This window comes from Vombatus ursinus, unplaced genomic scaffold, assembly GCF_900497805.2.
Source record: "Vombatus ursinus unplaced genomic scaffold, bare-nosed wombat genome assembly UNPS02015016.1, whole genome shotgun sequence".
NCBI lineage: Eukaryota > Metazoa > Chordata > Mammalia > Diprotodontia > Vombatidae > Vombatus > Vombatus ursinus.
In genome coordinates, this window is record NW_020954794.1 from 1,178,810 (window position 1) to 1,206,277 (window position 27,468).

Here is a 27,468-nt window from a genome sequence, read left to right on the forward strand (position 1 = left end):
CCTTCCTTCCTTCCTTCCTTCCTTCCTTCCTTCCTTCCTTCCTTCCTCCCACACTGGCATAATGGTATAGTGGAAAAACCATAAGGTTTAGAGTCTGAGAACCTGGATTCAAATCCCACTTACTGACTCTGTGATCTTGGGTAAGTTTTTTTGAGACTCCATTTCCTCATCTATAAAAAGGGGGAGCTGGGCTTAATGATCTCTAGGGTTTCTCCTAGCTTTAGAATTCTGAACTCAGGAGACTTTTTAGCATTAGCTATGTAAGTTCACAGCACAGTGAGGAGGTTCTCAGTTTCCTCAAATGTAAAATGAGAGGGTTGGGCTAAATGATCCCAAAGATCCCTTCCAGCTCTAGATCCAGGTATCCTATGGTACCCTAAAGTGGCCAGTATCAGAAAAGGGTCAGTCATGTAGTCAGTCAACAAGCACAGAAGCATGTGATGTGAGCCAGGCATTGAGGAAAGGAAAGCAAAAATACACACTCCTGGCTCCCAAAGAATCCACATTCTAAGTTGGAGAAACAACATGAAAACAATTATAAAGTCTAATTCCCTATGAGGCAGGGGTACCCCAGGATAATCAATTTTAAGAAGCAGTAGCATGAGGCCAAGAAGTTTTGCTAACTGTTTGAAACTAAGGTCTATAGAGAAACACTGGGAACTCACCCATTTGAGCTCACCAATTCTGAAGATGACAATGTAGTAGGGATGCAATGGCAGTGGGAGACCTCCCCTCTAGAACTAGGCTTTGCCTTGATCATACAGTATTTTACATAGAATTTGAACAGCTTTGGTTCAGAGAAGACTCACCGGAAACATAAGGCCTTGCTTAGAACCATCTTGAGTTCCTCAGTTTGGAGGATCTTCTGCCTTCTAGAAAAAAAAAAAGCCCTAATGAGGGGTAGGATCTAAGTTGTCATGAAAAGGAAGAGGAGGCAGGTCCCTGAAGTTAAACATAAGACCCCACCAGGAACCTGACCCCAAGTCCCCTTTCCCACCTTGTCCCTTCCTCCCTGTAAGAAGGAAAAGGAAAACATGTTCCCAGCCCAAGGAAAGGTGGAGAGGAGCCACTTGGAACAGTTCCCAAAGCCACCTTGGAAGCAGCAAGGCATTAGAAAGTAGAACTGTGAAACACCAGAGTCTGTCCTGACAGTACCTTTTCTGCCTTCTGCCCTGAGTCAATGCTCTATCAGCTCCCAAAGAGATCAGCTCATGCTATATAAGAAACAAAGGGAGGAGGAAAACCACTGACCCAACCCTTTCCATGTAAAGGGAAGTCCCAGGTTGGAACATGTCACTACAGCACCATGAGCATTCCTAGTAATTTAAGGACTTTCCAATTTCTCCAGAATACCTAATGAGTCAGTGTTAGTGGTAGATTAGAAAAGCATTGCTTATGGAGAACATCTTAGGACAGAGAGGCTAGTGGCATGGGAGAAAGAACTTGGAACTAGAATCAGAAGGTGGGGGTTTGAATTTTGGTGCTGCTTTTTATCACTTGTTTGGGACTCAGTTTCCTGAGCTATAAAATGAAGAAATTGAACTAGATAACCTTGGAGGTCACTTCCAGGTCTAGATCTCTGATCCTGTGACCAAGGAGATCCATTCCTTTGACCAGACTCCAGAGATATAACCTTTGTTCTTTCAACCTAAATGTCTCAGTGTAGCTTAAGGAAACAACCCCTGTTTGGGATCTGTCCAGGGTGCTTTCCTTCCCAGTTGCTTTGGAATCTCAACCTCCTCAGGCAAGTGCCCTTATAGCCTTTGGGAGCTGGGGAAGGGGCAGGAAGTGGACCCGATCTCTCTCTGTCCTCTCAGCTTTTTGGGGCCACTAGAATGTATTTTATCCTGCACTTTAACCCACACCCTCCTTGATAATGTATAGTTTAAGTGGTTTTGTTGGAGTGGATCCTCACTCCATCAACGTAGATCACAGCCCTTTTGTGACTACAGGAATGGCCAAAGGAGTGTGTGTAGTGGCGAATTACCTGTGGCCAATCTGGTGATAAGCCCTTTAAGTTAGATAGTCTGCTCTTCAGACAAGAGATACACGATCTAGCCTCAGGGTTGTGTTCAAAGCTAGCCAGCTTGGTAGAGAGGAAACAGTGGACAAAGCCCTGGTTTTAGAGGAAGGAAGATCTGAGGTTCAAGTCCTTCTTTAGACACTTACTATGTGACACTGGGCAAATCACTTAATCTTTGTCTGCTTCAGTTTTCTCATATGTAAAATCAGTGGGTTGGATGCAACAGCTTTCAAGGTATCTTCCTACTCAAAGCCTACTGCTAGTAAAGCCTTCAAGAAACAAAAATTAACAGCATATTTTGATTTTTTTAGTTTAATTTTTTCAATCAACAAAAATCAATTTTTTCTTTCTCTCACTCCCCTCCCCTCATCATTGGAAAAAGAAAAGAAAAACAAAGTCCTTGTAACGAATTTGCATAGTCAAACAAAATAAATAACCTGCACTGGTCATATCCAAAAAAATGCATGGCTCACCCTTTGAGTTCATCACTTCTTTGTATGCTTCATCATTGCTCCTTGGAATCATGGTTGGTTAATGACACTGATCAGAATTCTTACATCATTTAAAATTGTTTGTCTTTACAATGTTGTTGTTATCATATGAACTGTTCTCCTGGTTCTGTCCATTACACTCTGCATCAATTCACATAACTCTTCCCATGTTCCTCTAAAACCATCCCTTTCATCATATCTTTTTTTTTTTGAGACAATTGGGGATATGTGAGTTGCCCAGGGTCACATAGCTAGTAAATGTCTGAGGTTGGATTTGATTTTAGATCCTCCTGACTTCAGGGCTGGTATGCTGTCCACTGCACCACCAAGCTGCCCCTCTTTTTATCATTTCTTTCAGCATGAGTATTCTATAACCTTCATAAACCATGATTTGTTCAACCATTCCCCAATTGATGGGTATCCACTTAGTTTCTAGTTCTTTGCACCCCCCCCCACCAAAGAACTAGTAGAAATATTTTTGTACCTTTGGGTCCTTTCCATCTTTCTTTGATCTATTTGTGATACAGGCCTAGTAGTGGTATTGCTATGTCAAAGGTTATGTCCAATTTAGTAACTTCTGAGCATAGTTGTAAATTGCTTTCCAGAATCACAGTTCCATTAACAGTGCATGAACTGTGCCTGTTTTTCTGCAGACCCACCAACATTTGTCATTTCCCTTTTTTGTCATCTTTCCAGTCTGATGGGAACAATACAGAAGCAGAGAGTTTTTTTCAATTTAAATGTCCCTAATTGTTAATAACTTGGAGTATTTTTGCATATGAATATTGATAGTTTGAATTTTTTCCTTTGCAAATTGCCCATTCATAACCTTTGACCATCTTGAGGAATTGCTCTTATTTTTACAAATTTGAATTAGTTCCTCATATAATAATAACTAGCATTTACATGGTGTTTTAAGTTTGCAAAATATTTTACAAATATTATTTCCTTTTTTCTTCCCATTTTACATGTGAGAAAATGGAGATAGACAGAGGTTAAATGATTTGTCAAGGATTACGCACCTAGTACATGTCTGAGGCCAGATTTAAACTTGGTTTTCCTGACTCTAGGCCCAGTACTTTATTCACTATACTCCCTATCTGCAAATGTCTTGGAAATATAACTTAGAAATGAGACCTTTATCAAAGAAACTTGCTGTAAAGATTCCCCCCTCCCCATTACCTGCTTTCCTTCTGATTTTTAGATACATTGGATGATTTGTGTGTGTATGTAAAAACTTTTTAACTGCCCATCATTGTCAATCATCAGAAGATAATTTTAGTGGAGGGAAAGAGGGAAATCTATGACTCCATGCCATAAAGGTAATAAATCAGTGGTTCTCAAACCACTGAGCATTCTAAGTGTGCCATAAAGTTTTGGAAATTATGGCATTGAAAATTTTAAACATTATAATTATGACTTAATATATATTTTACTGACCCAGCATACTGAGTATCATAAGTTTAGTATTTGAAAAGTAAATTAACTTGCTTATTACATATCAGACACATCAGGCCTTCAATCTCTCAAAGAACTCAATAGAATAGGCTCCTCATATCATATCATATCAAATAGAAACTGTGCATGCATGAGTCTCTACTCTCCTGTAGTGTTGCCAGCTTAAGCATTCAGTGTCCCACAGTTCCTCATGGCAAAGAATATTGAGACATGGGCCAAAAAGTTGGAGAATCATTAAAATAAGGCTATAAATCTTTGAGACCAAACAAAAATAAAGCTTTGTGAGTAAAAGTTATAAACATACAAAAGTCTCAGAATGCTATCAAGTTCCCTAAAGCAACAGAGGCTAAAACCAATGCCTCTGTCCCAGTCATGGTTTAATTGGTCCACAAAGCAGACTAATTCCAACTTTTCAGTCTAAATTAATCTATGACTTCCACCATTCTCCAGGACAAGGTCCTAACCCCACATGACCTCCCTGGTTTTTATTTTGTTGTTATGTTGTGGTAGTGGTGGTAGGAGATCAGAGAAACATTGATCAATTAATTTCCTCCCAGTCCAGTTGCTGTCATAGAAGATATGAGTCTGATAATAGAGAAAAAGGTATTAAACCACCAGCCCTTTAGAGTCTGCCCCCATTCTTCTTTCTAGACAACAGATAAGTCTTTAAAGTTTTAAATAGATGTAGACAACCTTAATCCTTTACAAGATGCGAAAAAATTTCTCTCATCAAAATTGATGGAAGTAGAGAATGAAGATCGGTCCTGCTCTTGGTGGCCCTTTAAAAACTGAAACAAACTCTTTAAGGAGTCCAGTGAGGCAGGAAATGGTTCTAAAAAATATGACACTGGGAATAGAAAAGAGATCTAGGGAACGGTCATCATTTGTAAAATGGAGATAATAATAGCCCCTGCCTCCCGGGGTTGGTGTGAGGACCAAATGAGATAATAATTGTAAAGAGCTTAGCACAGTGCCTGGCACATAGTAAGCCCCGTGTAAACATTCGTTATTATTGTTCTTAGAATTTGACCTCTGAAGAGGAGTAGATCCAGAGAGATCAGCTGAGCAAGCTGCCCAGAGACACTTCACCCAAGGAGAAAATCACGAGGATGTCAAAACAAGGGAAAGGATAACAGCGACCTACAATGCCAGGGTCACACCTATTGATGTACTCAGTGAACACTCCACTCCTTCACTGACACTGTGCTAATCGTGGGAGAGTGTGCTCCCCTTTTATGAAGGGAATATTTTGTTATTACTGTTTTCTGATGCTATCTCAGTAAATTCTTTGTTTTGAGCTAATTGTGTCTTCTTGGATGACTATTAACACATAAGCACACCAAGCTGTAGTTTTAGGAGTGAGGACTCACAGAGTACCTTATACCTGAGGGGGAGGGGAAGAGTAGCTACAGTTCTGAGGAACCATCTCACCAGTTTGAGGGGTTATACCTATAGATGTATGTGCCATTTCCCCCAGTATAATGTAAGCTCCTTGAAGGCAAGAGCATTTTCATTTGTGTTTTTATACCACTGTTGCCAAACACAGTTCCTGACACATAAGAGCTGTTGGAAAAACACTTATTGTTTGAGTGAATAATTGATTTCCTTATTGAGACTTGGAGCTACTAACTGCTGTCTAGCTTCCTGCTTAGTCTCAAGCCACACATATATTTCTATACCTCTTCCCAATTTAGATTTCCTCTTACTAGATTCATCTTTCCAGGTTCATTGCTAGGTGAGATTATAATAGACCAGCCGCCAGTATTGAGTGCCTTAGCTTGGGCCTTCCTTGTTCCCTACACTCACCTGTCAGTCTCAGTCCTGACTCATAATGAGACTTGGGAAGTGACATTAGAAACTACAACAATGCTTAGGAAATAAGCTAGGTGAACCACTGTTAGTCAATAAATTTTTGCAAAGATTAAATAGGGAAGCAGTATGTGCCTCAAAGAGCTTAGAATTTACTGGGGTACATTTCAGCTGTATGTAAAAGGTATACAGATAAGTATAAACTGACATGAAATTGGGAAGAGGTGAAAGCGAGATCAAGCCAAATGGATAGATAGAGAGATAGATAGATAGATAGATAGATAGATAGATAGATAGATAGGTGGATGGGTGGATGAATGGATAGGTGGATGGATAGACAGGCAGAGAGAGAGATAATAACTAGTGCAAATGAAAAATCCCCTGAAGCGATTGAATTATTGAAATGTACATGGCTATTTCCATTAGGTTAGAATCAGTTATCATATTTTACATAATTATAACTTTGAATACTGTGAATTCTAATACTTATGATCACTTCAGAGGATTCTATTCTCACTAATTGTTATTGTTGTTGGTCCTTTGTTTTCAAAGAGGACAAATGACATCATGAGGTGATGTATTGATTTTTGTGTCAATTGGATCCAATGAAATATTAATAATTAAGACCTGGCTGAAGGATAGCAAAGACATTTATTAAGCTCTTACAATGTGCCAGGTACTGTGCTGAGCACTATGAATATAAATGCAAGTAAAAAGAAAGATACTTTCTACCCTTAAAAATCTTACCTTCAAATGGGGGGTGGGGAGAACATATAGAAAGAAACTGAAAAACAAGAGTTAGGAATCAAAGAATGGAGATGGGGGAAGGTACATGCAGAGGTAGAAAATTCTGGAGAGATAGGAGCCAACCCAAGACAGGAGTAAGCATGGTTGGCCTGCAAACTCCTTTAAATGGAGGTTCCAGCAAGAACTCATCCACTGGAGGAGAGAATCACAGAAGCAGAGGCACCTCCAGGGACAGAAGGCTGGTGAAGGCTGATGAAAACACAGGTAACCAAGGAAGAAAAGTAGAAAATTCTGTAGAGTCAGGAACAGAGGGAGAAGAGAAGTATTTTCAGAACATTTGATGAGGAAAGAAATACTTGGAGTATTTTTCTCTTCTGTCTCCCAATGAAAATTCCAAGGAATGCTAATTGCTTTGCTATACCTTTCTAGATGATTACTGAATCATCCTGCATTTTACAAAGGCTAACCCTATTTTCAAAGCCCTTTATATACAGCCATTTTACCTTATTCTAACAACTAGTAGGTAATCTAAGATAATATTATCCCCATTTCACAAGTGAGGAAACAGTTTCAGCAAAGTTAAGGGAGTTGCCCAAGATTACACAACTAATAAGTGGTAGTGATGGGAATAGATCTCTTCTTTTGCCACAAAGTCCGGAGCATTTCCTTTTGCTTCTCTAATTATGCTGATCTAATATTATAGCTTGGAAAAGGAAATGGCAAACCACTCCACTATCTTTGCCAAGAAAACCCCAAATGGGCTTAAAAATCAGTCATGCATAATTGACCATATATGAGTGTATTATATATATATATATATATGTATATATATGAGTGTAAAATTAGAGATAGTTTTAAGTAAAAACAACCCAGTTTTATACATAGAATTTAGGGTCTCCTTCACACATGGGACCTTAGAAGTCTATTCCAGGCTTGAAGCACTCTATTGATAAGCATTCACCAAAATTCATAGCTAGGGAGCTCCTTCCACCCAAAGGACACATGACTTCATACCAAAAGACATTTAATCAATCAAGGCAAATTAAGTGATGGATGGAGATCCCCCCATATACAGGAGGTACACTCTACAACTGGCCATTAGTGGGGAAGGGAACAAATGTGACCAAGGAACATACATGGAAGGCCCATAGGTATGTGGCCAGATTGCAGAAATAACTGGGGCAACTCACATTTCTGATGCTGTAGAGAAGGGGTTCTTAATCTGGGTTCTGTGAATTTTTAAAGATAGTTTAATAGTTATTTCATTATATTTGATTTCCTTTGTAATTCTGTGTATTTGGTGTATTTAAAACATTGTTTTGAGGAGGGGTCCGCAGGTTTCACCAGACTGCTAAAGGAGTCCCCCAAAAGGTTAGGAACCCCAGCTGTGGTTGCGTCATTGTCCCCTAAGTATAACATTATGCTCCTCTCTGTAGGGAGTCACATCATTCCTGCTGAGTAGGCATCTATACTACCTGCTCTGTATCTCCCTGGGTCTTGTAGCGCTGCTAGTACAACTGTTGTCTGCTCCAACTGCTGGTCTTAGGCACTTCAGATCAGCTCTCTGCTACCACCTGCTGGGGTTCTGTAAGTTAGCCATTTCTTCCTAACCAACATGAAAACTTTTGGTGCACAACCAAAAAACAATAAGCTATTTGTGCCACCCTGATACTAACCATCTACTCCTTATCCACCACTCCATTGATGACAGTCACTGAAGTAGCCTTTCCACATGTAGCACAAAGTCAGAAGGGTTCTTACTATCATGTTGGTTTTTTAAACTAAATTTTATTGATTTTGTTTTTGTTTTGTTTTGATTCTGTATCTATTTTCACTCTGTATCTGTGGTCCTCCCTTCTCCCAGAGAGTCATCCCATATAAACATAATTTTTTAAAGAAAAAATTCCAAAAGGAAGAAGAAAAATATCTAACATTGCATTGAAAATACATTGAATACATTGAAAATAATACATTGAATTAAAATACATTGAAAGAAATCTAACAACCAATGCTATGTTTCACTCATGGTTCCCACCCATCTCTGCGAAAGAGTGAGTTGGGGGAGGCATCTTCTCACATCTCTTCTTTGGGGTCAAGCTTATTCTTTGTAATTTTGCAACATTCATTTTCTGATCATTTTGTAGCAGTTGTTCTTTCCATTTACATTGTCATTGGTTTTATGTATATTGGTTTGGGGTTGTTGTTGTTGGCTCTGCTTGCTTCATTTTGTATCAGTTCATGTAAGCATTCTCTTATCTCTCTGAATTCCTATTATTTACCATTTATTACAGCATAGGAATATTCCAATACTTTCCAATACATCCAATATGTCAACATGTTTAGGAGAAATTTTGAATGCTATGGATAAGTTCACTTACCTTGGCAATTTCTAGGGATGTACACATTGATGAGGAGGTTAATGTACACGTTGCCAGAGCTAAGCTCAATGCTTGGGAGGCTCCAAAGGAAAGTGTGGGAGAGAAGAGGTATTAGACTGTTGACCAAACTGAAGGTCTACAGAACCATTTCACTGACCTCGTTGGTGTATGCCTGTGAAACCTGGACAGTATACCAGTGCCATGCCAGGAAACTGAGTCGCTTCCATTTGAATTGTTGTAGGAAGATTCTGAAGTTCACCTGGCAAGAAAAAATACTGGATACTGAGGTCCTTTCTCAAGCAGAACTTCCAAGCATTCAAAATCTACTGCAGAGAGCATAACTCCAATGGGCTGGTCACATCGTTCAAATACCAAATGTATGTTTGCCTAAAAGACCATTTTACAGAGAACACACACAAAACAAGCACCCACACAGCAGAAGTAATACAAGGACACTTCTCAAGGTCTCTGAAGAACTTTGGAATTGATTGTGAGAGATATGGGAGACACTGGCACAGGACTGCCCAGAATGGCATGCCTGCATCAAAGAAGGTGTGCTCTATGAGCAAAGCAGAATTACAGTAGCTTAAAAGAAATGTGAAATGTGCAAATGTAGAGACATTTCCACTCCAAATGTTTGTATGGACTATTTCTGTCTGACTGGGGTAGAACCTTCTGAGCTCATATTGGTTCTGATCACCCACAGTCAAACACACTGTATATTGACCCTAACATCATGATATTATTTTGATCCTTTTCAAATACCAATGATATTTAGCAATTCCCCAATTAATGAATATCTGCCTTGTTTCTAGTTCTTTGCCAAAACACACACACACACACACACACACACACACACACAAATGTTTCTACAAATATTTTGCTGTAAACAATGCCTTTCTCTTTATCAATGAGTATATGCAAAACAGCAGGTGTATCTATACATACGCATATACATATATACACATATAAACATACACATATAATATATAGTGGATGCTTTCCTTTTGTCTTAATATCACAATTATTTAACTGCCCCCTGTAGACTGAAGTCTCCATTGTAAGAAAGAAATATAATTGGGCAAAAACATGTAATACAGTGGCCACATCCCACATTGGACAATGCATACAATCTTCTATCCTAGTAGTTGCCTGTCTCTGCCTTCACAGGGAATATGATGTTCTATTATCTGTTCTTTGAGTCCTCTATTGGTTTTCCTATTACTCAGAGTTCAACTTACCTTTCAGTGACCTCTCCATTTAAATTGTTGTAATTACTGAGTATATTATTCTCTTGGCTCTATTTATATCCCTTTGTAGCCTCCCATCTTTCTCAGAATTTCTCATAAATGTCATTTCTTACTACACAGTATTTCTTACATTCACGTACCTTAGTTTTTCCATCCATCCCTAATAGATGGGCACTCATTTCTTTTCCAGTTCTTTGATGCCACAAAGAGAGCTCTTATGAATAAAATAGTCTATACTGGACCTTTGTTACTATCTTTGACTTTCTTGGTGTGTATGCCTACTTGGTCAAGCAAAGGGTATGGACATTTTAGTCCCTTTTCTTGCACAATTAGAAATTGATATCCCGAACAAATAGACTATTTTACAGCCAAACCAACAGTTCTTTTGGGTTCCTGTTTTCCCACTCTCCTTCCAATACCATTTCGTGCTTTTGTAATCTTTGCCAATTTGCATGGTGTGAGAATTGTTTTAATTTGCATTTTTCTATATTAATGCTTTGGAGCATGTTTCCATGTGGTTATTTATAATTTGCAATTCTTCTTTTGCTAATGCAAAAACATGTTTTGTATGACTTCATATTGTGTTTTTTGCGTTCTCAGTGAGTAGGAGAGGGGGTGGAGAGAGGGAGATAATTTGGAATTGAAAATAAAATTAAATTGAAAACTTTTCAAATATAACTAGAAGAAGCCCTAGTTTCTTTCAAGACTCAGCTTGAAGGCCACATTTTCTCCAAGGCTTTCTCTGATCTGCCCCACTCCCCATCCACTCATTAGTACCCTCCTCTGGATACATTACTTTGTGTTTGAGATATAGATATATACACATGTATAATACACATACACACTCATGTGTATATATACACATATACATACATATATTGTATTTGCTTATCTGTATACAATGTATACCTGTAGCTTCTTAAATTTAGCCTCAGACACTTACTAGCTATGTGACCTTGAGCAGGTCACTTAACCTTGTTTGCTTCAGTTTCCTCATCTGTAAAATGAGCTGGAGAAGGAAATGGCAAAGCTCTCTAGTATCTTTTCCAGGAAAACATCAAATGGGGTCAGAAAGAATCAGACATGACTGAAATGACTGAATAAATAATCCCTGTATAGAATACAGCTCCCTGAAGGTAGCAAATATTTGATTTTTATCTTTCTATCTCCCCATGCCTAGCAGAGTATAGGCACACTGTAGGTAGTTGATAAATGCTTACTGAATGAGCATGTGCACGTATGCATGCATGAATGAATGGGTGAGTGAATGAATGAACAATGTGATATGATAGCTAAAAAACTCTAAATATCATCTTGGCTTGGATTAAGAGAGCCATAATTTCCAAGAATAAAGGGTAACAGTCCTGCTGTACTATTCTCTGGTGAAATTGCATCCAGACACCACAGTTCATTGAAAAGCCAAGGAGAGTCCAAAGGAAGTTCCCCAGGATGGGAAAGGGATGGACTTGAGTTGATGCCGTAAAAGGATCAATTGAAGCAACTGGGAAGGTTCAGCTTGGAGGAGAGAAGACTCAAGGGGGAGCAATAGCTACCTTTGACTGTTGGAGAGCTTCCCTGTGGATGAAGCATCCATTTGTTCTATTGACCCCATAGGACAGAAGTAGGAACAAGTGAAAGTTACAAAGAGGTAAACTGAGACTTGACATATGGAAAAACTTCATAACAATTCAGGCTGTCCTGAAATGGACTGCCTTGGGAGGCAAGGGTGGCAGCTAGGTGGCACAGTAGATAGACCCCAGGACCTGGAGTCTGGAAGACCTGAGTTCAGGTCCCACCTTAGACACTTACTAGCTGTGTTATCTTGAGTAAGTCACTTAACCTCTGTCTGCCTCCGTTTCCTCAACAGTATAATAGGAATAATAATAACACTTACATCCTAGGGTTGTTGTGAGGATAACATCTGTAAAGCATTTTGCAAGTCTTCATGGGCCACATAAATGTTAGCTATTGTTTTTAGTGGATTCCCTCTCATTGGAGGCCTTCCAACAAAAGCAGGATGATCACTTGTTGGGAGTTGTAATGGGGATTTGAAGTGGGGAGGGCTTGTTTTGGTCCAGTACCTTGAGATTCCTTCCAGCTCTGGAAATTCCATGAAAATTAGGGGCAAGAATAAAAGGATTAGATGAAATGGATAGGGCCATCAGTCTTGGCCCCTGTTCTTATTCCTGTCTTTATATGCATCTCTTCCAGCAACTAAATTCCATATATATGTATATATGTGTGTCTCTGTGTGTGTGTATATATATATACATATATATATACACACACACACATATATAATGTTTGAATATTATATATGTGTGTATACATACACACACACATATATATCCATATATACAGAAAACTTAAAACAAATAACAGAAATAAGTCATTGGATCATCGATTTCAATCTGAAAGGAATCTTAAAAGGAAAAAAACCCTCTTATACTCCATGTGCTGGTGTCCAACGCACAACTGGAATACAATGACCACCTTCTGTCTACTTTTCCAGCTCCAAGAACCTATGTGGATTTATGTCCATGTGTGTTCTTGAGAAAGCTGGTCCCTGAGGATGGCCAGTAGGGACTAGGCTCTGAAGCAGGTTGTCTGTCCCAGAGACAAATAAAGAAATAGAGGCAGAAGATCATACTCTTCTGGAGAACGGGAGAGAAAGCAAGCCTCTCTCCCTGGGCTAGAGATGAACGCATCTGTAAGCTTTAATCCATATTCACACGAGGGGAAAAAAAGCAACAAGGAAATGACAGCTCAGTCAGGCGCCTCATTCTATGATATAGTCTGGGGGAAGGGAAAAGGATGGTGTGGGGCATTACAGAAATCCTCAGCTGCCATGATGGAAATGCCAGGCTCCATAAAGAATTGGTGCCTCTAGAAACTGAGTCACCAAGGGCAGGACCTCTTAGTGCCTCCTTCTCACGCCAGCAACAAACAAGTTTCTCTTGTTTGCCTTATTCACAGAAACCAGGATGATCAACCCCAGAGCCGAGCTGGGGGTTCTGCAGTCATACTTCACATGTAGCAGGGATGAGTGGGGTGTGACTTTCAAAGAGATTGGGTAATTTGGGTCTTCTCAGAGATGTATTTCTCTGTGGAGGAGGAAGAAGAGGCCAAGGAAATGTAACTCTATCCCTGATCCTCCACTGGTAGAAGAACCATCACTAGGAGATCTGGTCCAGAATTTTGGGATCCCAGTAAGCCAGGGGTAACCCACTTCTTTATCATGGACAATACTGACCCAATACTATGTCTCAGAGCCCTCAATGGGCCCTTTTTTCTTCCTGTATAGAAACAAGTTTTCCTGTGGTAGCTAGGGCTAAGCCCTGCAATGCGTAGAGAGCTGGGCCTGAAGTTGGAAGACCTGAGTTCAAATCTAGCTTCAGACACTTGCTAGCTGTGTGACCCTGGGCAAGTCACTTCATTTATGTCTGGCTCAGTTTCCTCCACTGTAAAATGGGATATAATAGCACCTACTTCCCATGGTTGTTAAGAGGATTAAATATGATGATGTTTGTAAAGCGCTTAGCATAGTGCTCAGCACGTAGTATTTATATTTGAAATACTTGGTCCCTTCCTTTCCTCTCCCTTTGTTTCAGTCTAATTGTTTCCAGGCTGCCATCCTTAGGGTCCTGTCACTGTGGTGCCCATCTCCTGGGCCTGCCTCTGCCACCTCTTCTCCCACAGAGATAAGATCTGGTCCCAGGCAGTTGGGCTACCTTCTCTCCCAGCACAACTACATCCATGGTAGGGTTGGCCTCTCCTTTCTTACTTTCTCTCCCCCACACTGCTCCCCTCACCTTCCATTAAATTTTCCTAAGTTGCAAGTATACTTGATGGACAGTTCTGGGAGCCCAGTTGTGAAATCAGAGAATCATGGATTTGGAACTAGAAGAGGTCTCAGAGACCCTCTGTTCCAGCTTTTTCATTTTTCAGATGAGGAAACTGAGTCCCAGAGAGATTATAATGGCTTGCCCAAGTCACACAGGAAGCATTACATCTGGGATTTGAAACTCTGGTTCTCTGACTCCACCCCTTAGCATGGTGTGAGGCACAAGGAGACAGTGGGGCTGGGCTGAGCTGGGTATTTTGTACTTGAATGCACCATTTCTTTCCTTTTTTTGAGTGCACCATTTCTAAATTACAACTTAAAATCCTTGGAATGATAGCATCCCCAAGTGCCAGAACAAGCCAAATCCATGCCCTCAGCATAAGCAATGTAGCTGGGAGTTGGAAGGGGGATAGAAAGAAAGGTAGACGACTGCATGTACCATTAAAGGTGACAAAGAACTGCTCTCATCTCAGCCCTTTGCCCTTCCTTGGGCATCCCTGGCCACTCTTTCCCCAAACAATCCTGTATTCATTTTGCATGTATTAGGTATAAATTTATACGTAATCTATACAAACCTTAATAACTTAAAACTGTACTAAGATTTAATAAATATTAAATTGGATTGGATTGGCCCATACTAAGTACTTAAATACTTATTGAAATGAAATAAAATCCTAGCTGAGGTTCTGCTGATATTACATCCTTGTACAAACAAAGAAACAAACAGAAACCAAGAGAAATATCTAAATATAAGGTCCTTTTTTCAGCTTCCTCTCCATCAGGGCCCTCCCTGCAGAGGACTTTCTATACAGTTTCTAGTATATCCTAAATTAATATCTAAAATACAAGACCCCATTTCTTTTCCCCTTCCATCTTTACCTATATCCTGAAGATGTTTCATTTAATTGTAAAGACAAACAACTTTGGAAGACTTAAGAATTCTAATCAAGACAACAAGTGACCCCAAATTCCAGAAGACCAATGAAAAAGCCAGCCACCCCCCTCCTGACAGAGAGGCGATGGATTCAGGGCACAGAACGAGACTTTTATTCTGGATTCTGCCAACGTAGGGATTTGTTTTGCTTGACTCTGCGTATGTGTTGTAAGGACTTTGTTTTTCTCTTTTTTATCCTAATGGGCAGGGGAGGAAGAAAGAGACTAAGGATAAGGTTCCCTCCAAAAAAAAAGAGAAGAGAAAGGCAGAAGGAATCACAAATAAACAGGGCAGTTTTGAAAGGTACATATTGAATTTATTATATACTTCATGTTACACAGACCACCCTGGCCCCTTCTGCCTGAAGACCGGAGTATGTCATGTTTCACTCCTTTCCCAGGGCTCTCTGGTACACTTAAGGAGATTTGGGGGATGTCTGGGCTCTCTTCTAATGGCTCCAGCTCCCCCACTCCTAGATGGTTTTTCCTCAAGTGTAGGGGTGGCGCCCCAGTTCCAGTTAGCCACTAACAATTGGATTTGCTCTTACAAAGGAATATTTATTTCCAAAGGTATAATCACAAATACACATACTACAACCCTGATTCCCCCTTGCACTGTCTCAGTGACTCTGGAAGGGGAAAGGGATTAGGGTCATAGTTTGGCTTGGTTCCCAGAAGAGCATAGTCCCAGTTATCCACCTAAAACCCCTCTTGGGCTTGAGTCCTAAATACCGCAGCTTCTCAGGTTTCTATGCCAGGCTGGCTAGCTGCACCACCCTGCCTGTGATCTTGGCTCCAAGGTCACCATGGCCCAAACTCCCAGGTTCTGTGAGAGTAACCAGCACTTGAATCCAAGGAGTACAAACAATACAGAAACAAACAAACGCCTCCAATCCCATTTCTCAAAGCTGGGCTAAGAGAGCGAGTGGGGGAAGGAGCGTCCTTCCCTCTCGCCAATTCAGATCACGGCATCATCACTGGATGAACTGGGATCTTCACTTTCTGGCTCAATTGATAAGAGTGGCCGAAAGGAGAGCAGTAGAAAGAGAGAATCAGAAAAGAGAGTGAAGATCTCAGTCTCTCCAATTTTAAAGATTCAGAGAGCCAATCAAAGGAGGCTTACCCTCACCATGTGGTAACGGATGCAGTGGAGATGCAGTGGGCACCATGTTAGACAAACTAGGTTTGCCCAGAGAAACTCAGATTATGTTAAAAAGAAAAGCAAGCTCTAAATAATAGATTCACAATTCCATGTACAATCTTCTCCTTCTGCTCCATGATGTAGTTATCCCTTCTACATCTTGACTTTCCCCACTGGGGTTTTGATATAACGCAGGCCAGCATAAGAAACTAAATGAGAATTTGGGGGGAGTTTGTGGCCAGGAAGACCAGCAGACAACATAGAAAAAGTTTGGAAACTCAGAAGTGTATAAGATATGTGTATAGTATAACATCAGTATATTTTATCTTTTAATACCAGAATAATTCAAACTTCTTCTCTGTTACGAAAGGAGAGCCAAAAAATTTTACGTAGATTTTCCAGATCGCTGTGGCACTGTTCCCCTAATCCCCATGATGTGGAAGAGATAACTGCGTATGGGAAAGCTCTTTTTTTTTTGGTGCTTCATAAGTTGAGAAGAAAAATGAAATGATAAACATAGTCTTTTTAAAAATAAACAGGAAAATAGTTAGATGAAAATATGGGGTGTCCCAGTTTTAAGCTACCATAGCTTAAAACTGTACTAAGACTTTTGGGACAGTCTGTCTATGCCATTGAGGGAGGGGTTTCCATATATCCTCAGCCTGTAACAGCCTTTTGTTCATGGCTTCTCTTAGCCCTGTCCTATGACCAGGTTTGTTCCTTAGCCACCAGCATGAGACATAGTTCAGGGATCTTGTGAGGATGAAAATAATACCTTTTTTTATTCTCTAATTTTGTTGATGATAGTGACTTTTTTTTTAATCTGCCATGTAACCATTTGGGGCTTATCTTAGTATGTGGTGTGAGAAGTTGGGTCCTAATTTGTGCAGGCTGTTGTCCAGTTTTCCCAGAAATTTTTGTCATATGGTGAGTCTTCCTCCTTCCCCCCAAACCTCCCTCCCGTGACTGGGATCTTTGGGTTTAGCAAAACTATGCTACTGCATTTGTTCGCCTCTCTTCTTTTTCTGTCTAATCTGCTTCATTGATCAACCACAAACCCTTTAGATTTGTAAGCTCCTTGAGGGCAAGGACTGTCTTTTGCCCCTTTTTGTATCCCCAGTGTTTAGCATAATGCCTAGCACATAGTAGGTGTTTCATAAGTATTTATTGGCTGATTATTAACTAGTGCAGAACTTTTAATGATTATTGCTTTGTGGTAAAATTTGAGTTTTGGTACTGATAAATTTCCCACTTTTTTTTTCATGATTACTCTCAAGATTCTAGACCTTTTGTTCCTCCAGATAAACAGATACTTAAAATATTTTGAGAACCATTTCAATTTAATTGGTTTCCTTTGTGATTCTCTGTATTTTTATTAATTAAATTATGAATTTTATTAATTAAAAACATGATTCTGAGAAGGGTTATTTCATGTGTACCCATAAGCTTCGCCAGAATACTGGAGGAGTCTATGACATTGAAAAAAAGAAAAAGAAAAGGTTGAGAGTCCCTACTTTACAACAAGGTCAGGTTCTTTTGCGGCTGAGGTTGCCCATCCCAAGCTCAGCTCACAGATGTTAAACTAAAGACTGTATTATACTTTGTCCCTCCGTTTTGTGTCATTGTGATAGGTCGGTCCTTCTCGTTTGAGGTACACATGAACCATCCAGGATACGCAGCTGACTCAAAGGTTGATGTGCTATCAGCCTGATTTTGGTAGAAGACAAAAGGCTTCTGTGCATTCTCTGAAGAGTACAGGGCCATTACATTATTACTCTGTGGAGCAGGAAAAAAAAAGACCTTTTAGAGATGATTTGGGAAGAATGGGGACAGGTAGGAACCAAACAGACCTATGGTTCAAATACTCCTTATCACGAATGAAGAAAACACAAGCAAAGAAAGAGATGCAGGGCAACCTTCTTTTTCAATTGCTAGTGCAGTGGGGGACTGGCTAATAGCAGCCAGCTCCTGGGAATGGGCAGGTTGGGTGAGCCTGCTTCTGAGAATTCCTAATGAGGTAGAATGGAGATCATGTACAGTTATTCTGTAACTTTTTCCCGCCTTTTGGTTGACTGCTGACCCAGAAATGAGTATGCATACAAAAGTTACTAACTGACCAAATCATGTGTCTCTTCTCACCCCCAAGCCATTTGAATGAAGTAGAGCTGCTCCCCCATCTGGTCGCCATATAGGAAATGTTTTCCCCAGTTCCTAGACTCAGTCAGCAGGCATTCCTAAAGATTTTCTTCACCAAACAGTGAATAGACAAGAAACAATTAGAGAACACTTGTGCATGTTCTGAAGTGGAGAGCTGGTCCCCTGCATTCCTCCATAAGCATTTGTAGAAGTTGTTTCAGCAGCCAGGTGGCACAATGGACAGAGTGCTAGGCCTGGAGTCAGGAAGACCTGAGCCTCAGACACTTACTAGCTGTGTGACCCTGGGCAAATTTGTTTGCCTCAGTTTCCTTATCTGCAAAATGAGCTGGAGAAGGAAATGACAAACCACTCCAATATCTTTGCCAGTAAAACCACAAAAGAGTCAGACACAACTGAAAAATGGCTGAACAACAGAAGTTGTCTCACCAAATGTGTATGCTTCCAAGTACTGGCCAGTCACTTGTTGCACTCCCAAAAGTCTCCTCCTGGCCCTAGGACTCTGGCATGAGTTCCTCTATGTAATGATTATGCAATATATATATACACACACACACACACATATATATATGAAAAAATATATGTGTGTGTATGTATGTATGTATGTAAGATGTGTATATATGTGTGTATGTGTGTGTATATATATGTATATATATGTAGGTATGTGTATATCTGTGGTCTGAGGTAGGGCAGCGCATAAAGAACATGTATAATAAATGTGTAGTTAATGTAATCATAGGCCCAACTTCTATCTAGTTGGGGAGTTCTGATGGACTTAAATTTTTGAATAATAGTTAACATTTATATGGTGCTTTAAGTTTTGTGAGCACTATTTATAGCAGCTCTTTTAATGGTGACAAAGAATTAGAAATTGAGGGGATGTCCATCAATTGGGGAATGACTGAACAAGTTGTGGTATATGATCGAGATGGAATATTATTGTGCTGTAAGAAATGACAAGCAGGATGTTCTCAGAAAAACCTGGAAAGACTTACATGAACTGATACAAAGTGAAATGAGCAGAACCAGAACATTGTACACAGTAACAACTATACTGTACGATGAACTACTGTGAATGTCTTAGCTATTCTCATCAATACATTGATCTAAGACAATTCTGAAGGACTTATGATGAAAAATGCTGTCCATCTCCAGAAAAAGAACTGGTGGAGCCAGTTTTTTTTTACTTTCTTTTTTTTTTTTTGGGAGGGGAGAAAGGGTTGGTCTCTTTTTTTCTTTCATAGCATGACTTACATGGAAATATGTTTTTCATGACTACACATATATAACCTGTGTCAAATTGCTTGCCTTCTCAATTGGAAAGGAAAGGGAGAGAGAGAGGGAGAGAATTTGGAATTCAAAATTTGAAAAAAAATGTTAAAAATTTTTACATGCAATTGGGAAGAAATAAAATATTAAATTTTAAAAGTGAAAAAAAGTTTTGCAAAGCACTTTATATATGTTAACTCATCCTCGAAGCAACCCTATCTACCTCATAGGTAAATTCTGCTTTTTTCTCATTTTACAGATGAAGAAACTGGCACAGAAAAGTTAGATGCCTTGCCCGGGATCACACAGCTAGTAAGTGTTTGAGTTTGGATTTGAACTCAGGTTTTCCTGACTTCAGACCCAGTGCTCTATCCTTTACACCACATAGCTCTCAGAAGAAAGACATTTGGAAGCGGGGAAGAAAGATGAGGATAGTAATCTTGTCTGCCTGTCCCTCCCCCTTTAGTTCCCAAGCATATTATTACTCAACAGATTCTTCAACATGTACCAAGATCTCTGATTTCAGTGATAGGGGTACTTCCTCCACTCACACCTTAGTAACCTGAGGATAGTAGATGGTCTTCATGAGTGGTTATGGCCCTCGCCTGATCTTTCACCTGGTGATGAGCCTCTCTGAATTTAGTAAGTGTGATCTGAAGATGACAGACACAGAGTTTTCTGCCACATCCATACTCAGAGTCTTTCCATCTTAGAAGGACCCGTCAGAATTTGAGCTTTGCTAACATAGCCTTTGTATATAGGGTCACCTTCACATCATGAAGAGAGAAGGGACTCTGTCTGATTATAGACATTTATTATATCTAATATCTAATTAGATAGTTATCCATCCTTCCATCTGTCTATCAATCTATCTATCCATTTATCTACCCATTCATCTATCTCTCCATCCATCTAGCCATCCATCTGTCCATCCACCCATCCATCTATCCATCTATCCATCTATCTATTCATCTATCTATCTATCTATCTATCTATCTATCTATCTGTCTGTCTGTCTGTCTATCATCTTTCTCTCTCTGAAGTTAGAGGACCTGGGTTCAAATCCTGCCTCTGAAATCTTGGGTAAGTCACAATCTCTTAGTTTCCTCACCTGTGAAATGGGGAAAAGAATTGCACCTGCCTCACAAAGTTGTTAGGATAATCAAATGAGATAACACAAGTAAAGTGCTTTGCAAACTTTAAAGCTCCATACATTCTAGCCATTGCCAGATGAGATCTAAGCCAACATCTCCCAGACTTCAAGGACAACCTGCTGTCTATCATACCACACTGCCTTGCCCAGGGTTACATAGCCACGTGTCAGAGTCTAGACTTGAATCCAGGCAGACCTGGCTCTGAGACAAGCTCTCTATCCTCTACCCCTGAATGCACTGGGATCCTATGAGGAAAGGGCATCTAGGTGGCTCAGTAAATAGAGCACTGGACCTGGAGTCAGGAGGACCTGAGTTCAAATCCAGCCTCAGACACTTCTTAGCTGTGTGATCTTGAAGTCACTTAACTTTGCCTCAGTTTCCTAATCTGAAAAATGATCTGGAAATGGCAAAACATTCCAGTGTCTTTGCCCCAAATGGAGTCACAAAGAGTTGGACATGACTGAAATGACTCAATAACAACCTGTGGGGAAAAGTGAGGGAAAATGAATGGACAAAGATTGCTCAGGGAGATTTAAAGGAAAATACTAAAATAATGCCATGACTCCAGAGGCATTGAAATGAATGAACTTAAATACAAGTCATCATTAAGTATTTGTCCATGTCATTGTTTGTATTTGTGTTCAATATTAAGGTTTTAATGAAACATTAAGGAAAAAAGTGAGGGAGGTCTGCTCTACATAGGCAGGTGCTTTGCTCTTGCTGAGTCTTTTCCTCTGAAAAGGAGGTAGGCTCCAGGAAGGGCTTAGCAGAGTCACCACCAGAAACAACAACAGAAGTAATGGTTCTGCTGAGTTCAGATTTCCAGAATGTCATACACATATATGTTCACATGAGATACTAGAACACTCTAAAAATAAAGATCGAGGATTTGGGGTTCATCCATGCCTTTGCTTTTGTCTGTTAGGGAGAAGTGAATGTTTTTCCTAGTTGCTCACCTGCAACTTCAAGGTGGGCTGCCCTCCACTTTCTTCACAGAACAAACAGAGTTCTTTCTTCTGTATTCCCAGATAAATAGCTGTCCCTTTGTCTCTCACAAGGTATTCTTTGGCTCTACATGGCATCGATTCCAAAATGACTGGGGGACAGAGAGAGAGCAAATGGAGTAAGTCACTATATTTGTCACAATGGAATGGGTACATGGAACATGAGTCCAGGATCGGGGCGGGGGGAGGAAAGTAGTGTTGTTGCTGCTTTTGGAAAAGCGTTAAGCACCGGGGAAGAAGGGCTTCTCCAGAGCACCCTTTGTTCCAAGACTGGTGTCCTGAAAGGAGCTGCTAGGTCTCTGTCTCTTTCAGTGAACACTCAGGTGAGACCCAGACAGATCAATGAGTCATAAGGATCATGCTTCCCATGTTTCCCCCAAAATCATTAGGGTTTCTATCTTGTGAGGTAAGCATCAATATTTTAGCTATTTTCTAAACTGAGAGTAGACATCTTTAAGTGGATAGCCCATAGACATCTTTAAGTCAAAATGTCCAAAATGGAATCTACTCTCTTTCTCCCAAACCCTCCCCTCTTCACAACTTCCTTGTCACAGAACTAGGAGGTGGGCTCTTAATCTCTTCTGGGTCCTGGATCCTTTGGGCAATCTGGTGAAGCCTGTGGACCCCGTCTCAGAATCATGTTTTAAATGCATAAAATAAAATGTACAATATTATAAAAAGAAACTAATGATATTGAAATATAAGTATCAATTTTTTTAAAGTTCTTATAGCCCAGGTTAAGAACTCCCATGGCTTAAATGCTCTCCCTCCTCATCGCAGTGTCCAGGCTTTCCTGGTTTCTCCCAAGTCCCAGCTAAAAATCTCACCTTCTACAAGAGATTTTTCCCAACTTGCAATCCCCACCTGCTAATGCTTTCCCCTTGAAGAATATCTTCATCTGCTCTGCATGGACCTAGATAGCTACATGTTGTCTCTCCAATTAGCATGTGAGTTCCTTGAAGGCAAGGACTATGTTTTTGCCTTTGCTTGGCTCCCCATTGCTTACTTAGTACATCAATAAAGGCTAATGGACTGACAAGAAGAGACCACTATAGGAGTGGCCACACCCCAAGAGGCCATCTAAAGACAGTCTCTAGTTGCTAGTTGAGTCAACTAGATTCAAGTGAAGACTTACCAGGAGTCACGTGGTCGCTGTGTGGCGTTGCTATGAGAGTGTTATTCTGCAGGGCCAACACTTGCTGGTTGAAATCTTGGATGCGGAAAACATAGGGATGTTTTGATGACACTGGAGAATAAAATGAAAATTCCATGAATCCAACTTTTAGGGATAAATCTGGGGCTAGGGAAGTATCCTCTGATTTCCTAAGGGATAGACAAGGCCTGTAATATGGCAGAATGAAAACAAGGAATGGAACGGAGAGAAAAAAAAAGTTTTAAAAAATTAAGCACCTTGGTTGACTCTCCATGAATGTTAAAACACTCAAGAAAGTCAAAGACTCAAGAGTATCTTAGAAAAATCATTTGGAGACTATTCTGATGATATGTCATCCCTGTGACGGAGTAGATTGGCCAGGCATCATCTGATTTAGTTAAGATGAAGTTAGTGATGGACCCAAATCAATCAAGCACAGAGAGACAATCATAGACTACAACAGGGATAAGGAGAAGGCTTCAAACTTTCGGGTTCCTAAATTCAGGCTTTGAGTATGTTTTAGTAATAAGTTCTCACAATTGGACCAAGTAAATTGTATTGATAATGGTAAAGAAAGTGAAATCATTTTGAAGCGTCTGTCTGATAATATTAAAGGGAAGAAGAATTCATTCTACAGTTGGACCCTCCCTCATCAATTTTTTAAAGATTCCTATATGAGATACAGGGTTTAGATAAGGATTGAAACTACAAATGGCATATAAGCTGAAATTCTCTGAAGTTTCAGATTTGGAGAACCCAAGTTAAGTGATCGTACAGAATTATCTAAGAATTTCTAAATTTGGAATTAGAAAAGCAGAGCCCCCTTTAGAGCTGTCCTGAGAGTAAAATCTATCGTCCAAGAAAAGATGCCTAGAGACCAGATGACTACATGAGGCATTTGTGACTCAAAATGTGCTGGTTAAATTGCTATTGAGAATGGGTTACTAGGATAAAAGGAGACTTGATTTTAGTTAAAATTTAGTTTTCTTGGTTACTTTGGTAACATGTAAATCTCCCTTCTCAAGACTAGTCCATTGTGAACCCTCTAAGTAGTTTGATCTGTAACCTGACATTAATGTGACTTGACTTAATGCCATTGTGATAACAAATTTATGAAAAATCTTATCTTTCAGGTTCCTAAATATACGGTGAAAAAAAATCCAAATTTACAAAACAAGTGTTAGATATATAACTGTGGTTCTCCAGTTTCAGCTCACAGTGGAGGGGAAGAGACATCCTCTAACCTCTCCAGCACCTCTACTCATCCCATATCATCCCCACTCCTTTTCACACTAGGCAGTCCATGGCCCAGCCCCTCTGTGTTCTTGATGCTACCACTTTGGGTTCTCCTCCCTGGTGGGAGAAAGCAGAAGGATTTTTTTCCCTTCACATCCCTTCTACTATACCCCAATAGCAATGTAATTTAAAGGACACATTATAATACCCTATATAGGAATATATAATTGAGTAGCTGGGACAAGGTGGAGGATAAAACAAGATGAAAAAACAACAACAACAACAAGAACACACATCATGAATAGTTTAATCCTAGCCCTCGCCACTAACTGATTCCGTTCAGACTTGATTTCTTTGTTCTTTCTGTTAACTCAGTTCTAGTTCCTTTTCTATGGGAAATTGATGATGATGATGATGATGATATTTATATAGCATTTAATGCCTGGCATCTAGTAGGTACTTAACACATGCTTGTTCACTTGCCGTAGCTCATCTGAGCTTCACAACAGCCCTGCAAAGTAGGTATTATTATTATGCCCATTTTACAGGTAAGAAAACTGAAGGAGCTTAAGTGACTTGTTCAGTCACACAGCCAGTAGTTGTCTAAGTAAAGATCTGAACATAGGTCTTCCAGACTCCAAGGCCAGCATTCTATCCACCACCAGGTGGATACCTGACCAGGTAACTGTACCTCAGCTCTTAGGAATCTCTTTCTCTTCCCTTTCATTCTGGGTGCAGGAGTCCAGGTCTTAGGCAATGACCAACTTCCCATAAATCAAAAATTCAAAAATGCCTTTGACACCTTCTATGACCTCTGGGCTATAGATGAGGAAAGGGACTCCTTTCCCTCTTCACATTCACCTTACCCAAAAAAGTTCTTATTAAGAAGAAACTGTTCCTTAACATGCCTCCAAACCATCACTTTCTTGTGGGTTTTGACCTCATGCTGTCTCAGCCCTCTTCTGCAGAGTCTCCATGCTCTGGTCCTTGGGGGCTATACATAGTCATGCCTTAGTGTGTTTCTCTCCTGTCTTCCTAAAACAAAGTCCACTAGTCAGATCTTTTGGGTTACTTCCACCTTTGACTTTGAAGTCACTTCCACCTATAACTACATGGGCTATAAACAGTATAGCTCTGGGTCAGCAGGCTTTTTTTTTTCAGCCTGAGTATCCATGTTTGGGGTCAGTGGATTAAGTGGTGAGCCTGGAGTCAGGATGACCTGAATTCATATCCTGCCTTAGACACTTCTTGGCTGTGTGACCCTGATCTTACTTACACTCTCTCAGCCTCAGTTTCCTCATCAATAAAATGAGGATAACAGTAGAACACTCCCTCTCTCCCACTGTGAGGACCAAGTGAGATGAACTGTGTAAAACATTTTGCAAACTTTAATGTTCTATTATTATTATTACTATAAAATGCCTTCTTTCCTTGGAATAACTGAATCACTCATTCTGAACCTGGAACTCTTATGGCCCTACCCTGGCTCCCCATTCATTGGCCAAGCTGAGGTGACAGACATAGCTTAGGACCAAAGGAAATTAGACAATTTTCCTTGTATTTAATTGTTGCTCTTATCACTTTCTGATATCAGGTGGTGATTCACTGGCCCAGCTACTTACAGTGGTGCTCATCTTTTCTGTCCATGGTTGGTTCTTCTCAACACCTGTAGAGACAGAATGTAGAGACAATAGTGTATGTTCATTCATTCACTGAATATGTATTTAAGTGCTACTATATGACAACCACTAGGAATGTAGAGACAAAAAAAGAAAAAAAATGTACCAGCCCTCAAGGAGATTATCATCTACTGAGGATATACAACATAGGAACAGATAAGTAATATAAAAATATGTACCGCAATCATAATAATAACTAGCATTTATTTATACAGTGCTTTAAGTTTGCAAAATTCTTTACAAATATTATCTCTTTTGTTCCTCACAACAACACTGGAAAGTGAGTGCTATTATTGTTATTATTCCATTTTACAGATGGGAAAACTGAGGCAAACAGAGTTTAAGTGACGTGCCAGTGAAGTGTGTGAGGCTGAATTTGAACTCTGCTCTTCCTGACTCCACAGCCAACACTCTCTCCATTGTACCATTTAGTTGCCTCTGACATAAGTCTAAACGGTACTTATATACTCTGAACTCAGAGACTCCAGGGAATATCCTTTAAACCAGTAACAAGAAAGCAACCTTAGGTGCCTCAGCTTGACCCTGCTCCCACCCCTAGGGAATAGGGAAGGGGTCAGGGACCTCCTGGGGTCCCAGAGTATCTCACAGCAAAGAACTGCCTCGGAGGCTTAGATTCTGACTGAGCAGCTTCCATCAGGACCCACAGTCATCATGGAAGTCTGAAGTACAGCAATATGAGGAGTTTCCCCCACAGGGTAGGTCTGAGGAAGAGGTTACCTGTGTGGCCCCAGGTCCGCGTTGTTGTTCTGTGAGGTCTCAAAACCTTTTAAACAGACAAGCAGAGTGGGAGCTTCAGTACTTCCACAGCAACATCTCCACAGGCTGAAGTCACCAAGAAATAGCTCTTTCTGAGGGTGGAGTTTCTTGGGTGGGGAGCTGCCCTAGCAGCAGCATCAGGGTGGGTCAGTCAGGACACCCCAAGGGACAAGCCCTATTTGAGCCACCAGGAAATGTACAGAGTGACATCAGGTGACTTTCCCAAAAGGAACAGACTTTCTGGTTTTCATGAGATCATAGATTTAGAGCTGGAAGTATCCTTTATTAAAAGATGGGAAGGGCCTTCAAGGTCATTGAGTCCACCCCTCCCATCCCATTTTACAGATGAGGTAAACAGAAGTTAAGTGACTTGCCCAAGGTCATACAGCTAGTAAGTATCTGAGGCTGGGTTTGAACTCACCTTCCGACTTCAGATCCAGCACTTTATCTGCTGCTCCTGAGTCTGAATCTACCTCCAGAATTGTGGGTTTGGTATGGCATCCAGATATGGAAAGTTTAGAGAATGAATCCACCATTTTCCAGGGATAGTATGTCCTAAGGGCCCTGAACTTTACATGACAGATTCTATCATAGTTCAGTTAGAGTACAAGAGCTTGGACCACTAGGAATCAACTTCAATATTTCTAGAATCCCGGATTTCTTCATCATGAGTTACCTGGAAGCAGAAAGGGGGTTCCATGGATAAGAGTCCCACCTCAGACACTTACTAGCTGTGTGACCCTGGACAAGTCACTTCACCCTGCTTGCCTCAGTTTCCTCATTTGTAAAATGAACTAGAGAAGGAAATGGCCAGCCGCTCCAGTATTTCTGCCAAGAAAACCCCAACTGGGGTCAAAAAGAGTAGGATGTGACTGAAATGACTGAACAATAACAACAAATGACCTGCCATAGGTATGTATGTGTGCATCAGCCCTAGCTCTATGCTCTATGGATGCTTATGTACCCTG

General features: G+C 40.3%; 3 protein-coding genes across 7 annotated transcripts in view; all 3 read right to left on the reverse strand.

Moving 5' to 3' along the window:
• The window catches only part of IL1F10 (interleukin 1 family member 10), a 27,419-nt gene extending 26,547 nt beyond the window's left edge, over nt 1–872 (reverse strand). For all 5 annotated transcript variants that reach the window (XM_027845720.1, XM_027845719.1, XM_027845722.1 and 2 more), the window contains exon 1: nt 810–872. The gene's annotated coding sequence lies outside the window, so the exon portion shown is untranslated. The remainder of the gene's footprint in view (nt 1–809) is intronic.
• The window catches only part of IL36RN (interleukin 36 receptor antagonist), an 8,050-nt gene extending 6,842 nt beyond the window's left edge, over nt 1–1,208 (reverse strand). The window contains exons 1-2 of the mRNA XM_027845716.1: nt 1,156–1,208; nt 810–872 (exon numbers count right to left, since the gene is read on the reverse strand). Coding sequence (XP_027701517.1) covers nt 810–838 — 29 coding nt within the window. The 5' untranslated portion in view covers nt 839–872; nt 1,156–1,208. The remainder of the gene's footprint in view (nt 1–809; nt 873–1,155) is intronic.
• A 16,216-nt stretch (nt 1,209–17,424) lies between these two features.
• On the reverse strand, nt 17,425–26,594 carry LOC114030823 (interleukin-36 gamma-like). The gene is made up of 5 exons (XM_027845728.1): nt 26,462–26,594; nt 25,667–25,710; nt 22,791–22,901; nt 21,608–21,747; nt 17,425–17,850 (listed from the first exon to the last, which is right to left on the reverse strand). The coding sequence occupies exons 2-5, from the start codon at nt 25,689–25,691 to the stop codon at nt 17,638–17,640; spliced, it is 489 nt and encodes a 162-aa protein (XP_027701529.1). The 5' UTR covers nt 25,692–25,710; nt 26,462–26,594; the 3' UTR covers nt 17,425–17,637.
• Nucleotides 26,595–27,468: the final 874 nt, after the last annotated feature.

What these genes read in the sequence shown, in the direction of transcription:
- LOC114030823 (XM_027845728.1), bottom strand. Translation starts at nt 25,691, where the DNA reads ATGGACAGAAAAGATGAGCACCACT. An exon ending in CAGAAAAGATGAGCACCACT is followed by an intron (nt 22,902 to 25,666) that starts GTAAGTAGCTGG and finishes TTTATTCTCCAG; the next exon opens with TGTCATCAAAACATCCCTAT. An exon ending in CAGCGACCACGTGACTCCTG is followed by an intron (nt 21,748 to 22,790) that starts GTAAGTCTTCAC and finishes TCTGTCCCCCAG; the next exon opens with TCATTTTGGAATCGATGCCA.